The sequence below is a fragment of the Chlorocebus sabaeus genome, chromosome 26 (genome assembly GCF_047675955.1).
Source record: "Chlorocebus sabaeus isolate Y175 chromosome 26, mChlSab1.0.hap1, whole genome shotgun sequence".
Lineage (NCBI taxonomy): Eukaryota > Metazoa > Chordata > Mammalia > Primates > Cercopithecidae > Chlorocebus > Chlorocebus sabaeus.
In genome coordinates this window covers 49,135,760-49,149,060 of record NC_132929.1, presented here as the reverse complement: position 1 = coordinate 49,149,060, position 13,301 = coordinate 49,135,760, and the positions used below count along the sequence as shown (strand labels likewise).

General features: G+C 53.3%; 1 protein-coding gene and 1 long non-coding RNA gene across 2 annotated transcripts in view; one reads left to right on the top strand and one right to left on the bottom strand.

Annotated features, from left to right (window-relative positions):
* HCN4 (hyperpolarization activated cyclic nucleotide gated potassium channel 4) overlaps positions 1–13,301 on the top strand; it is a 47,753-nt gene that overhangs the window by 21,745 nt on the left and 12,707 nt on the right. The window contains exon 2 of the mRNA XM_008015974.3: positions 3,418–3,841. Within this exon, the coding sequence (XP_008014165.1) occupies positions 3,418–3,841 (424 nt within the window). The remainder of the gene's footprint in view (positions 1–3,417; positions 3,842–13,301) is intronic.
* LOC140710487 (uncharacterized) lies at positions 2,046–11,908 on the bottom strand. The gene is made up of 6 exons (XR_012091541.1): positions 11,790–11,908; positions 11,489–11,654; positions 6,042–6,094; positions 4,735–4,917; positions 3,644–3,956; positions 2,046–2,174 (listed from the first exon to the last, which is right to left on the bottom strand). It is a non-coding gene; the product is annotated as an uncharacterized lncRNA (long non-coding RNA).

The following is a 13,301-nucleotide window of genomic DNA, read 5'->3' as shown; positions in this document are numbered from 1 at the left end:
CGTGTGAGGGATAAATGAAGTAATGCATGGAAAACCAAAGTAAGTGCTCTATACATGTGAAGTGTTTTGGAGTCTTTATGAATAAAGACTTTTCAGTCACCAAGGAGCCCCCAATAAAAATGCTCAGAGATATTAAGGAGTCACTTGCGATGCTTCTGACCAGCAGGATTGGAAATGAAGAGGGGCCAGCAAGCTGAGGATGCAGTACAGAAGCTGTTGCCAGCTTCCCCTGGCTAAACCCACTGAAGGGGGCTGGCAGGTGGGCTGGCGCTGTCCGTGGTGCTGAGTGTCATATCTGGTTCTGGCAGGGCCTGGCTTTCGGAGATCTGTGCAAGCATCTGGCAAGGAGTAAAGAAAGGTAGTCCAGGAAGCCAAGGGCAGCTCCCAAAACCCAACCCCTCTCGCCTCCTCCAGAAGCACTTTCCTGGCCTCACCCTTCTAGGCCACCGGGATACCATTTTTATGGATACCTGGGCTCATTTGGATGGTTTCTTACACCATTGCCCAATTGCCTTCTATCCAAGCCTTGTGCTCTGACCAGACCATGAGTCTCTGGAGGTGAGGGCATCTGTGTGCTGAGGCAAATAGGTCTGTCATCTGATTGCTGGGGGCACATGTGCATGCATGTATATATGTGCATATGGCCTCAAAGGCAAGCCCTTGCCTCTTGCTACTGGCTCTCCTGGGTCTATTACAGGCTCCTCTGTGATCCCACTCCTAGCAGATGTTTTGCTCTGGCTCTTCTCTAGGAGATTTGATCTTCCTACCTCTTACCTCTTTCCTGCAAATTTATTGATTTGAATGATTTATGTACTCATTTCATAACATAGCTGGGCATAGGTCAGAGCATTTGACAGAAATCAGTTGATTTCCTCCTCATGACAGTGCTGCTAGTCAGGTACTGTGGTTATCCTCATTGAGCAGATAAGAAAACGGAGGTGTGGCATGGTAAGGTGACTTACTAGTAAACCATGGAGCAGGAATTGAACCCAGGTTGGCTGACTCCAGGGCCCATCCCTCCTCCCACCATATTATACTGTCCATCAGCTCTCTGATGTTCCAGGGTAGTGGTTTGTGGGAAAGAATGATCCAGGATCCCGACCCCAGCCCAGATCGAGTGCTGGAAATATCCCTGAGCATCTGGAAGCTCAAGATTGAAACCATTAGTCAGAGTGCGAGGAAATGGGTGTTTTTGCCTTATGCAATTTGGTTTTATGAAGACCACTAAATGCAAACATTCTCCTGTTAATTACTGTCTCAAATTTGGACTGTAATTGAGGGAACTAGAGCTGGGGAGAGTAGAAACCCATTGGAGTGGCAGACCCGCCCGAGTCAGCATTCCCAGCCGCCTTGCATCCGCTCTGTTAATTTTAGAAACTCCTCTAGCCTGGGTGTATTATTAGCTTTATGTACAGAGGGCCACATGGCCCTCAGTGGCCTTTCTATGCACAGCTAAAAAAATTTGTTTTCTTTTGTTTTTCCCAAGAGAGTAAATGAAGAGGGATGACAGCAGAGTGTATAGAGGGGTGTTTGTGCGCTGTGCATGTGAATGGGGATACCTGCGTGTGGCATCTAATGAGTGTACACAGCTGTCTTTGAGTGAGCTCCATGTGGCTGGGTAGGGCATGCATGGCTCTAGGGCACCCCATAGGTGCTGAAACCATTCTCCTGGGGCCCATGACTCATTAGCAGATGTGCTGTATTCTTTGTAGTGAAGTGTGAAGCTGAGGGTGGGTCCTCAGGCCTTAGTTGGGTTCTCTCAGCTGGCATACGGGTACTGGGGCCACAGGAGGGAGTGGTGGGTCATGGGATAGAGAGGAGCTGAAGTTGGCCTCTTGGCATCCAGCCTTATCCCCCATAAGGCCCTGTCTTAAGACTGTGAAGAGCTTGGCTTTCAAAGGAGCTGCAGAAAGCTGACTCTCTGGAAACTGCCCTTCGCCACGCAGCGTGATGTAGGACAGCCATCTCACCCACCTTCAGCGAAACAGGTCCTACCCTCTCCTTGACTCACAGCCCCATTTTGAGTCTGGCAAACAAACGAACAGTTTGCTCTGAAGTAATTTCTTTGCAACCTGGAACTCTGCAGGCAGGGGCACTTTGGTTTACAGTGAGACCCTCTGAAGACTCCAGGAAAGCTTATCGCTTTCTTTCCCACTTCCTTCCTCCCGGCTTCCCTGCAGTAAAGCATCAAAGATGGTAGGAAAGTTATTTCTCCTGGGAGAAGACATGCTTATTTCTGCGTGACTTAATACCTTTATCTGTTATTGTGTAAACGTCTAAATTAATAGCAGAGGGAGACAGCTCTGCAGTGCAAGTTTTTGGTCTTGGGGCCAGCCCTGGTATGGCTGGTACTTGGGCAGGGTCCCTGGGAACAATTGGCCATGCCTTCTGGATTGGGGTCTTGGCCACCTGTGTTGTTTCACACTCCAGAAGGCCCCCTGCTTGGTGAGTTGGAAGAAACCCAGCGCAGACCTGTGAGTTGGCATTGTGCCTCCTCCTCATGCTGCTCAACTTCTCCGAGGCTTTGCCCTGAGGCTCCCTCTACGAATGACTTGAAGGTGCCTGAGGCCTTAGGAGAAATGATTCTGGAGGCCCTGGGCTGGTCTCTTTCTATCACATTGAGTGGTACCTCACTAGTGCCTGAAATCCCCCCATTAATTCTTGTTTTGAAGCTATCTCTCCCCCTCCACACCCCCATGTTAGGATGCAAACCTCTGAGGGAAGGAATGGTCAGACATTTTTTGATTATAGAGGAGTGGACTAAAGGGAGATGCCAGAGAACCAGTGTGGGAGAGGGCCAGATCAGAGTGATAGGATTCATTACACAGTGAGGAAACTGAGGCCCAGAGTAGGGAGGCCCTATTGGATGTCACACAACATGTTGATGACAAAGCTGGGGCTGGAGCCTGGGCCTCCTGCCTCCCAGGCGCCTGAGTTGTGTCTGCACCTCCCCTGCTCTTTGGTCATGGTCTGTGGAATGTCTCCCTGACAGCCCGTCTCAAGCCACAGCTGACCCTCAGGGAGGATGGGGCAGCCTAGCCTGAGCCTGGGGTGGTGTGGGGTGAGCTGCTCCTTTTGCTGAAACAGCCTCTTGCTTCTCTCTGAGTGTCACTGATTTGCATTTCAGCCTGACTCTCACTATGGGGTGGGGATGGGAGGAGGAAGCTTGTTGTTGGGGGTTGTGGGAACTCACAGAAGGGCAGCACGGAGGGTATCCTTAGTGAATGAAGAGCCTCTTGCTGTGTCATTCCCTGTGCCAGTCTTCACATCTTGCCCTGGTACCCATGTGCCTATCTTCCTGTCTCAGAACCTCCCAAGACTTCTCTCTCCCAGATGCTGTCCCTCAGATCTTCCTCCCTTAGTCTGTAACTTGTCCTCTCTATCCTCCTGGCGACTGACCCCTGTGTCTCTGGGCAGATTTTACTGGGACCTGACCATGCTGCTGCTGATGGTGGGAAACCTGATCATCATTCCTGTGGGCATCACCTTCTTCAAGGATGAGAACACCACACCCTGGATTGTCTTCAATGTGGTGTCAGACACATTCTTCCTCATCGACTTGGTCCTCAACTTCCGCACAGGGATCGTGGTGGAGGACAACACAGAGATCATCCTGGACCCGCAGCGGATTAAAATGAAGTACCTGAAAAGCTGGTTCATGGTAGATTTCATTTCCTCCATCCCCGTGGACTACATCTTCCTCATTGTGGAGACACGCATCGACTCGGAGGTCTACAAGACTGCCCGGGCCCTGCGCATCGTCCGCTTCACAAAGATCCTCAGCCTCTTACGCTTGTTACGCCTCTCCCGCCTCATTCGATATATTCACCAATGGGAAGAGGTGAGTGGTCAGTGCAAACCTCTTGGGGGAAAGGCCACTCCCCACAGAGGGAGTGAGGAACTGGCAGGGAACCTCAGATAATTGAACGTGGGCTGTCAGATTGTGGCAGGCACACCTGCTCTAAGAGGACAAATACTAGTAATTTCTTGACTTCTTATGTGCTGGATACTTTACATGCAGTATCTCAGTGAAGTCTGTAACAGCTATAGAGGGAACCATATAGGTACATGTATATACTCATTTTTCACATGAAGAAACAGAGAGACAGAAAGATTAAGTGACTTATACAAGGTTGCATGATTAGTAATTTGTGAACCTGGAATGTGAACTTAAGCCGATCACCTCCAGAGCCCACATTATTAACCACTGCGTTATGTTGTAGGGTTTGTAAATCCATAAGCTTGTTGGGGACAGGCAGGGAAAAGGGATGGGGTGAAAAGGGCCAGTTGGGGAACAGTAGACAGTGTGGTGGATGAGAAGAACTAGAGAACATCTCCGTCTATATTGGATGGCCTCTATGCAGCTCCAGCTAAATTTTGTTCGAGTGGGAATGGGCCCAGGGTTGCTAGTTCTACAGCATTATGAGAAACGGAAATCTGGATTTTTGTACAAGTTTTGTTGGCAACTATCTTAGTTTGGGTTCTTCCTGAGCAGACCCTGAGACAAAGATTTGCATGAAAGTGATGTTTTTGGGATGCATTCCCAGGAAAATCTGGTAAGGGGGTGGGGGAGAGGGACAGGGAAAGGCAGAAAGCCAAGCAGTAGTTGGACATTGGAGGGTGTTCTGTGGAGGGCTGTTTGCCTCAGCCCTGTGGGATCCGAGGATAGTGTGCGCCACACCTTGGAGTTGTCCCAGTCAGGGCAAGGGAGTTGGAATGTTTATATCCCCTTACCTGTCAGTCACTGGTTCAAGGCACTGCTAGCCCTCAGCACTTGCAGCCAAAGCAGTTTCCAGCAGCCCGGGCAGGCCTCTGACAAAAGGTGCAGCCACTGGCTGTAGAGAGTGAAATCACGCAGGCAGGCTAGAGTCTTGTGTTCAGATACTGTAAAGGGATCCTAGGGGCTGTGAACCCTGGCTACAGGAGGAAAATAAAACATTGAAAAAGAACTGGGTGGGCCAACTCCGTTCTGAACAAACTTCACTCATCCATGGGCTGAAGCAGTCGTCTGCAGCAGAGGAGCTAAGGGCTTTGCTGGGAGGAAGAGCAGCTGACCTTGCCAACTGCTTCAGTCTCTGTCTGCCACCCACCCAGGTTACATGACTTGGCAGCAGGGGCAGGCAGGCCAGCCTGGAGGGCCCACTGTCTGTGAGATAGCCCACCTTGGGGCTGGGCAGTCTGTGGGTGGAACAAGCTTCCATGGAGGGCCATTTCCTGCTCCATCCCTGTGCCGTGTGGCTGACTTCCCAGCCTCCAGGACCCCTGCTTGCCTGGGCAGAAGTTCCCATGCTCAGGACATGAAGCCCCCCACCCTCACCCCCAACAGCAGCCTGGGCCTCGGCTGGCAGCCCCCGTGGCTGATGGTAGAGGCACGGGCAGATTCAGGTCAGAGGCGTCATGAACACATGTGCCACGGGAGAAGTGTGTGCACCAGTTTGGCAGCGTCGCTCCATGGCAGAAATTCTCTTTGGCTTGGCAAATTTGCATTACTGATGCTGACAGATAGGGGCCGTGACTCTCCCAACGTCATGCAGTTAGACCTCTGGTAGAACTGGGGCAGAATCCAGCTAGCTGTCTTGGCCCCCAGCACATAGTGTGGGCTGTCCCACCCCGGTGTAGTGGAATGGCACGTTTAAGACCCAAGTTAAAATCTGGCTCCACGCTGCCTAGCATGTAGCTTTGGGTCCACTTTGCCTCTCTGTGCCTCAGTCTCTTTATCTGCAAAATGGGTGTAAGTTGTACCTGATGTTTATAAAGCCTTAGCATGAAGCCTGCTGCAGAAGAACTATTTAATACGTGTCCCTCCTGGCCAGGCGTGGTGGCTCACGCCTATAATCCTAGCACTTTTGGAGGCCAAGATGGGTAGATTGCTTGAGGCCAGGAGCTCAAAACCAACCTGGCCGACATGGTGAAACTGTGTCTGTACTAAAAATACAAAAAAATTAGCTGGGTGTGGTGGTAGGCGCCTGTATATTTATGATATATATATACACACACACACACAGACACACACACATACACACACACATACACACACACACCTCCCTCCCCACCAAGTTGTCTTAGTAACATTTCTTTGGTTTGTCACACCTAGCTGGCAAGAGAAACAGGGCGAAATTTATGATCCTCATATGTCAAGTGAGGAAACGGAAGATCCGAAAGGCCAGCCGCCCCAGTAGTAGGGCTTTTGGCCTAGGCCTCCTGTCTCCCGGTTCCATGCACTTCCCGCTTTCTCAGATGGAAAGAGAATGAGTTTGATTCTATGATTGTTTCCTTTCATGGCTGGGGTGCCTCCACGGGGGACTGGACTTCATTCAGTCCTGCAAGTGCTTGCCGGGCACCCACCTGTGCTGTCCTTGGTGGGGGCTGGGATCAAAGGACTGGGATGACCACTAGCAGAGAGTGGGAGGGCAGCGGCAGGGGAGGAGGTCTGTGCAACAGGTCGAGTTGGAGGTGCCTGTGGGACAGAGATGTGCAGAGATGTGGCAGATGGTCTGAGCTGAGGGCTAAGAGGGGACAGTGACTCTGGAGGGTGGCGGCCAGGTCCACGCTGAGGGACTGTGAAGGAAGGATGGAGGCGTGTTTCCCCTTATGCCCTGACACACTTGTCTCCTGGTTTCTGTCCCAGGTGGAAATGTAGGACAGGTTGGCTCCCTCAGACCCTGAGAAACCCCCAACCTTCTGCATGTCTTGGACCCACAGCTAGACTGCCAGGAAAAGCAGAGACATGCCACCTCTTTCCCTCCACTGGCATCCATTTGTGTCTCCGGGCCTCAGCCTCCCAGGGGCCAACCTTACTCCTCCAGGGCCTGGGGGCTGTGGTCTTTTGTAGGAGTTGGCAGAGATGCCAGAGGCTGGACAGGGTGAGTCCTGGGTTGGAGCTGAGCTTGTCTTTCATGCATCCTGGGAGGTCAGGCCCAGGGCTCCTGTCCCCACTGCCACCCTGGCCTAGCCACCCTCTTGGGCACCCAGAACTGGTCAGGTGCTGGTCCTGGCCTTTCTCTGGGGCAGGCAGAGGCCCCAGGACACCTTGGGTCAGGCCTCTGAACTAGACATGCCGCCCCATCTCATGGGCAGGAAGGAGATCCCAGGAGGCCAGATGGATGACTCTCAACCTTCCACACACAAACCCTTCTCTCTCCTACCAGCTGGGGAGAAAATTGCTTTGAACTAGTTTCTGCCGGGCACACCGCCCAGCCTAGGGCTCTCACTGGACCCCTGAGATTGGACTGGAGTTTCCCAGCTGGCCCCAGGAACCCTGTCTCCAGGACCATAGCCGGCCACTCCCGCCCAGGGGCATCTCTCACCTCCGCTTGGCCCAGAGGCAGCAGCAGAAAGACCATTTGAAGCCCTAGGTCCGAGTGAGAGCTGAGGAGAGGCGTATTTAGCACAGAAAACCCTGCCCTAATCTCCTCTTTCAAGTCCGTCTATGAATCTCTTTCCTCCTTTGGGCCTCAGTTTCCCCACTTGTCAGGTACATGCTGATGTTCTCTGAAGCTGTGGCTCCCTGGGGCCCAGTCTCCAGCTCCCATCTGCCTTGGCAAGATTCATGTTAGCTGATCCTGAAGACCTTGTTGTAGCTCACAGGATGCAAAGGAGGATCCCTGCGGTGGGGCTGGGGAGCTTGCCTCCCACAGACTGGGGAAAGCTTGCCCCAGGTTGCCTGGTGAAGCTGCAAGAAGCTAGACTTCTGACCCCAGGCTTCAACTGCCTCCCCCAGCGGGGCCCAGAACAGGCACCCAGGAGATCTCCTAAGTGTTGGTGGCAGTCAGGCAGTCTTGCGAGTCAGCGTGGGTGGAGTGGTCTAGGGCAGGTATGGACCGCCACCTTGGAGGATGTCAGCCTCTTGCCTCCATCCTGGGTGATCTGGGTCAGCAGACTCCCTCCTGAGCCTCTCCAGCCACGCCTCTTCCCTCCCTCCCTCCCTCCCTCCGAGGTGTGAGTTTATTCCAGGCATGGAGGCTATTGTTAGAAACCATGGTTATCCCTCTTTGGATGTTACCCTGCAAGGCCCAGCACTCCAGTGACCCATCCCAGAAGCCTCTCCTCTTCCTCAGCAACCTGAAGTGGCCAAAGAGGGGCTGGAGGCAGGAGGCCAGCTGGGGCTGCTGTGTGGCCTCTGATGAGTCCCCTCGTCCTGTGGGCCTTGATTGCCTCATCTCAGAATCAGGTGCTTGGCATCTGCGAGAAGTGATGACATGAGGAGAGGTCCTGGGGCGTGGGTACTGGCCCTGTCTCCTGCACCCAGGAAGGGACCTGGCATGACCCTCAGTGCAGCTGCCTTCAGGCTGCACCCGGGATGCATATGCAGCAGCCTGTTCTGCCAGGCCTGGGGTTGTTGTCTTCAATGCAGACACTTGTTCTTGAGACACAGGTGGAAGTTGTTCTTCCATGAGGAGAAAGCGAATCCAGAGGAGGGGATTCAATCAGGCCCCAGGAAGAGGCCTTGGTGGAAACAGAGCAGCCTGACCTCTCATTTCTGGTCTCCCCTGGGAACTGAGAAATCAACTCTTTGTTTGGAGGGCTGGGAAAGAGAGGGAAGGAAAGGAACCAACATGTCCTGAGTGCCCACCATGTGCCAGTGGTGGCTATGATCTCACCTGACCCCGTGATAGCCCTGAGAGCTGGCAATTACTGACCCATTCCACAGATGAGGAAACTGAGGCTCGGGGTGGAAAAGGCAGTTTCCACCCAAGGTGAAAGATGTGTGGCTCTGTCCTTGCACTGCAGTTGAGAAAGTACAGAAAGTGTGAGAGCAGGGCTTCCCCAAGTTCCATGTGTGGCAGAGTGAGCTGCCTGGACCACCTGACTGGCAAGGCTTGCAGTGGCCTGGAAATGAAGGTGCTCAACCCCTGCGGTCAGAACCAACATCGTAAGAGGGAGTTCTAATGAAATATAAAGAGCAAGGTAAATATTTGCCTGGTGCAACTGACTCTCAGGTGGCCTGTGGCCCCAGCCAACAGTGGGGACACACCAGTGTTTAGCAGCCTCTCCCAGCAACGTCCAGCCTTGTTCTCAGCAACCACATCCTGGGTGCTGGAGAGTGGTGCAGGTGAGGTGAGTGTCCTCAAATCTAGGCTACCCCCTAACCTGAACGGATTTGCCCCCACCAGCTCTTCCCAGGCAGCTCAGACTGTGCATTGTTGGTGCTTCAGCTTTGTGGTGTCTAAAAACCATCTGAAACAAGCCTCTCCAGCCCTCCCACCTGCACCCACCACCCCAGCGCCCACACCGCTCCTCACCGCAGTCCCAGGCTTCACCACCACCATGCTCAGTAGGACGTGGAAGTCTGTGTCCCCTGCAGGAGAAGGCACCTTGGTTATTCCCACAGGGACAAGGGCAGGTTCCCTGTGGGCTGCATCTGCCCAGAGCGGGTACCTTTTTGTTCTTCCACTGTCTACACTAGCAGGAGCCCTGCTGACCACCATCATTCTCGTCACTGTCACCATCGCCTTCACCTTCATCGCGAAGCCCTTCTCAGTTCCTGAAACCTTACCACGTGCTCTGTGCCATGTTCATTGCTGAGATCACGATAAAGGCAAAATTAGACAAGGACCTGATCTTAGAAGAAAAGGAGTAATGAAAAGAAAAAGGTAATACAGAAGGAAAGGAAGTCATTGAAGGAAAACGTGCCACCCTCGATGCTCTGTCTTTAAGGCCCAGCATGATCTGTCCAAAGCAGCAGTTACTGTGGCCTGTGACAGTCTGGGACTCTTTCTAGCCATGCCTGGAGACTTCCTTGAGCTCCCATATGGTACCCACTCATTCATTTAGATGTACTCACATTTATTCAGGCAATCAGCAGACATTTTTGATGCCTGTTTGTGCTAAGCATGGAGGAACACAGAAGTGAGAAATAGAGAAGAGCCCTGCCTCATGCAGCAGCATGCAAGTCCGTGACTGTCATTTCAGATGGTGAGAACTCCGGGAAGAAAATATATCAGGGCGAAGAGTCACGGTGAGAAAGGGAAGGGAGGGCCCTTGGCTGTGTCACACACAGAGATCCAGTGTCCTTCCTTTCCATGGAAGTGGCTTTTGAGCCAAGACAGGATGACAAGAAGGAGCTGGAGGCAGCACGCAGGCAGATGGAAGAGCAAGCCCAGTACTGAGGGCCTGGGGCAAGCGTGAACTGGCCTGGGGCGTTCAAGGACACCTCTGTGGCCAGAGATGGCCTTGGGCAGAGTCGGGGAGGCTGGTAGTTGGGAGCCAGGATGCTGAGGGCCACAGTCGGCAGTTGGAGTGTATTCACGGCTGCAGTGGGAAGTCATTGGAAGGTTTATGGTAAGAGGGTGACATGTTCTGATTTATGTCTCCAAGAGGTCTTTCTAGCTGCTTGGTGGAGAATGGCTTGGAGGGGTGGGGAGCCTCATCAAGAGATGGGGGCCGTCATCTTGGGGGTGTTTAGATTGGGGTCATATTGGGATTGGAGGGAAGTAAATGGCTTTGAGATGTCCACTTTGGCAGTAGAGCCAAAACCACCTGGATTGCTGGTGGATGGGATGTGGGGAGGGGTGAGACACTCACTCACAGCTGGCTGGTGGGTTTTTGTTGCTCAGCGTCACGAACAGAGGCACCAGTTGTGAGATGGAAACAGGTTTTGGACGTGTCATGTGGAGATAGACCGAGACAGCTAGACATATGAGCCAATAAGAGTCCACCTGTGTGTCTCAGGCATGACAGAAGCAAGGAACTGGGGTATCCCAGGGCTTGAAAGAGGAGCACAGGGAAGGTTGCCTCCGGCAGAGGAGGAGCACTGCCGACCTCCACAGCCCCTTGTGATGGGGCAACACAGTTGCATCCTGGGGAGCCCTTTAGCCAGGGGGACCCCACTCAGGGTGCTTCCAGAGATGCCCTAGACTTTGATACCCTCCGCAACTAAAGAGACTTTCAGCAGAATTCCTGCTGCCTTAACAAGCCAGGGGTGGGAGGAGAATGGCATGCTTGTGGCTGTGGGCTCTGCTACCAGCTGTGCTGTCCAGCCCCACAGCAACATCTGGGCTGCTCAGAGCCTGAACCAGCCTCTCTACTGACCTCCCCATTGTGCCCTGCTTGCTTTGCTCTGTTGCTGGGTTTCTATATACATGTTCCCAAGTCCCTTTCCTGGGTGTGGCTTCCTTCCCCAGCCAGACTGTGAGCTCTGGGCAAGCAAGGGCAAGACTTTTCTCCCTGGCCCCATAGGGAGGGGGCTTTCTTGGGCACTGACACAGGCTGATTTCCAGGGGACATGGCATAGACATTTGGGTCTCCCTGAGGGTACTGCCCGGAAAGAAGGGAAGAAAGGCCCCACTGGCCCACACTCCAGAGGGCTCCTCTTCTCACAGTGAGGAGTCTGGGGGCTCTTTGCAGCTCTTTCTTGACCACACTTGAGTACCCAGCATTCCTGGCACAGACAACTTTAAGCTTGCTGCCAGGGCCTGTGCAGGGGCCTTCCCAGGCTGTGTCCTGAGGGGACCATCCTGCCTCTATGCCCACCCCTTGACCCACTTACAAGTGACTGTTCACAGGAGTGGCATGGATGTGGCTTGGCTGTGGGCCAGGGTCCCCTGCTGGGGGGCACAGTCAGGGAAGAGAAGGGAGGTGGGCTGTGCTCTGGAGTGGTTTTCTAAGAGCTCTCATTTCAAGCCTGACCCTCCAGGGCGTTATGATGGTGCCTTCTGTCAAGGTAGGAGAACAGAATATATCTTCCTTTGTTGGCTTGACTTACGACTTTATCCAAATCTGTGGCTTGTGGAACTTGATTGGCACCTTGTCCTGGACTCTCCAACCCTGAGGCAGGCCTGCCTCATTACCCCAGCTCAGCACTAGGCCATGTGCCTCGGGGAGGCTGCCGTTCTGCCCCCATGGGCCCCCATCTCTGCCTGCAGTGCCCTTGGCCTCCTGCACAGCTTTCCTGTCTGTGGCAGAGGACTGGGTTCTGAAGGCTGGTGTCTCAGTCAGCTCAGGCTGTGACAACATAAACACCAGAGGCTGGGGGACTGAAATAACAAACACTGCTTCCCACAGCTCTGGAGGCTGGAAGTCTGGGTTGAGAGTGCCAGCACGGGGGCTTCTGGTGAGGCCTTTTTTTTTTTTTTTTGACTTGTAGACGGCTGCCTTCTCCCTGTGCCCTCACAGGACAAAGAGAGATCATCTCTAGTCTCTTTTTATAAGGGCACTCATCCCACTCATGAGGGTGCTAACTTCATGACCTGATGACCCTCCGAAGACCTCATCTCCAAATGCCATCACATCGAGGGCTAGGAATTCAACATAGGAATGTGGGAGGGACACAAAAGTGCAGTCCTTAGCAACTAGGAAGTGAAGGAGCTTAATAATAATGACCCCACCCTTACATCTATGATGGGTGTGCAGAGAGCACTTTGTTAGCTAGTTTAATTCACAAGCAGCCTTGCAAAGCAGGGGGCAGATGTCTAGCTTGTTTGCAGGGGAGGCTGAGTTGTGGTGGTGGGGAGGCAGGTGTGGAGGATGGCCGGCTCTGAGACTGTGAATGGTGCTGTGCCACTCGCCCTCCCCAAGCCCCTGGTGTCTTAGCTCAGACACCAGGGAGTTGGGTGAGCTGGGGAGCTAGTGGCATCCTGGACAACCAAGACTTAGAAAGGTTAGGATTTGCCCAAGGTCATAGACATGTCACAATATTCACCTAAGTGTTAAGGAGGCAAAAGTGGGATCTTCCCCCCAGCTGGTGCTGGGGGCTCTGGTGCTCAGGGACCTGCAGGGGAGAGCCTCACGGTCTCAGGATACAGGTGCCTGAGCACGACCAGCCGCAGAGAATGGACCAGAGACACTAGCTTCATAATCAGATCTGGTCTGTGTCACAGACCCCGGCTCCAGCCCAGCCACAGACCGGCCTGCTCTCTAGGGCCCACCATTCCTTCCAGGCCATGGCAAATGCTGGACAGTGTCAGCTTAGCCAGGAGCTCAAACGCTGACAGCCCCAGAGCTGGTCTGTGCCCCAGTGGTGCTGGGCTGCAGGGCACACAGCACCGTCTACACTATCGCACTGTTTGCAGGGCCTGGGGAGGCGAGAAGCTGCGAAGTCCCGCCTGGCCTCGGACCCAGCTTGCTGTGTGAATCTGGACACGTCATTCAGCCACTTTGGGTTTGAGTTGTTTTATCCACAAAATGGAACTACTGAGAGTTACCCTTTCCTCACTAGGTCAATCTAACAATCTAATATGGTGGCTGCAGGCCTCAGAATCGGGCAGACCTGGCTACAACATCTGGCCTTTTCACTGCCACTGTGATCTCGGGCAAGTTCCTTTACTTCTCTGGGCCTTGGTATAAAACAGATGAACAATATC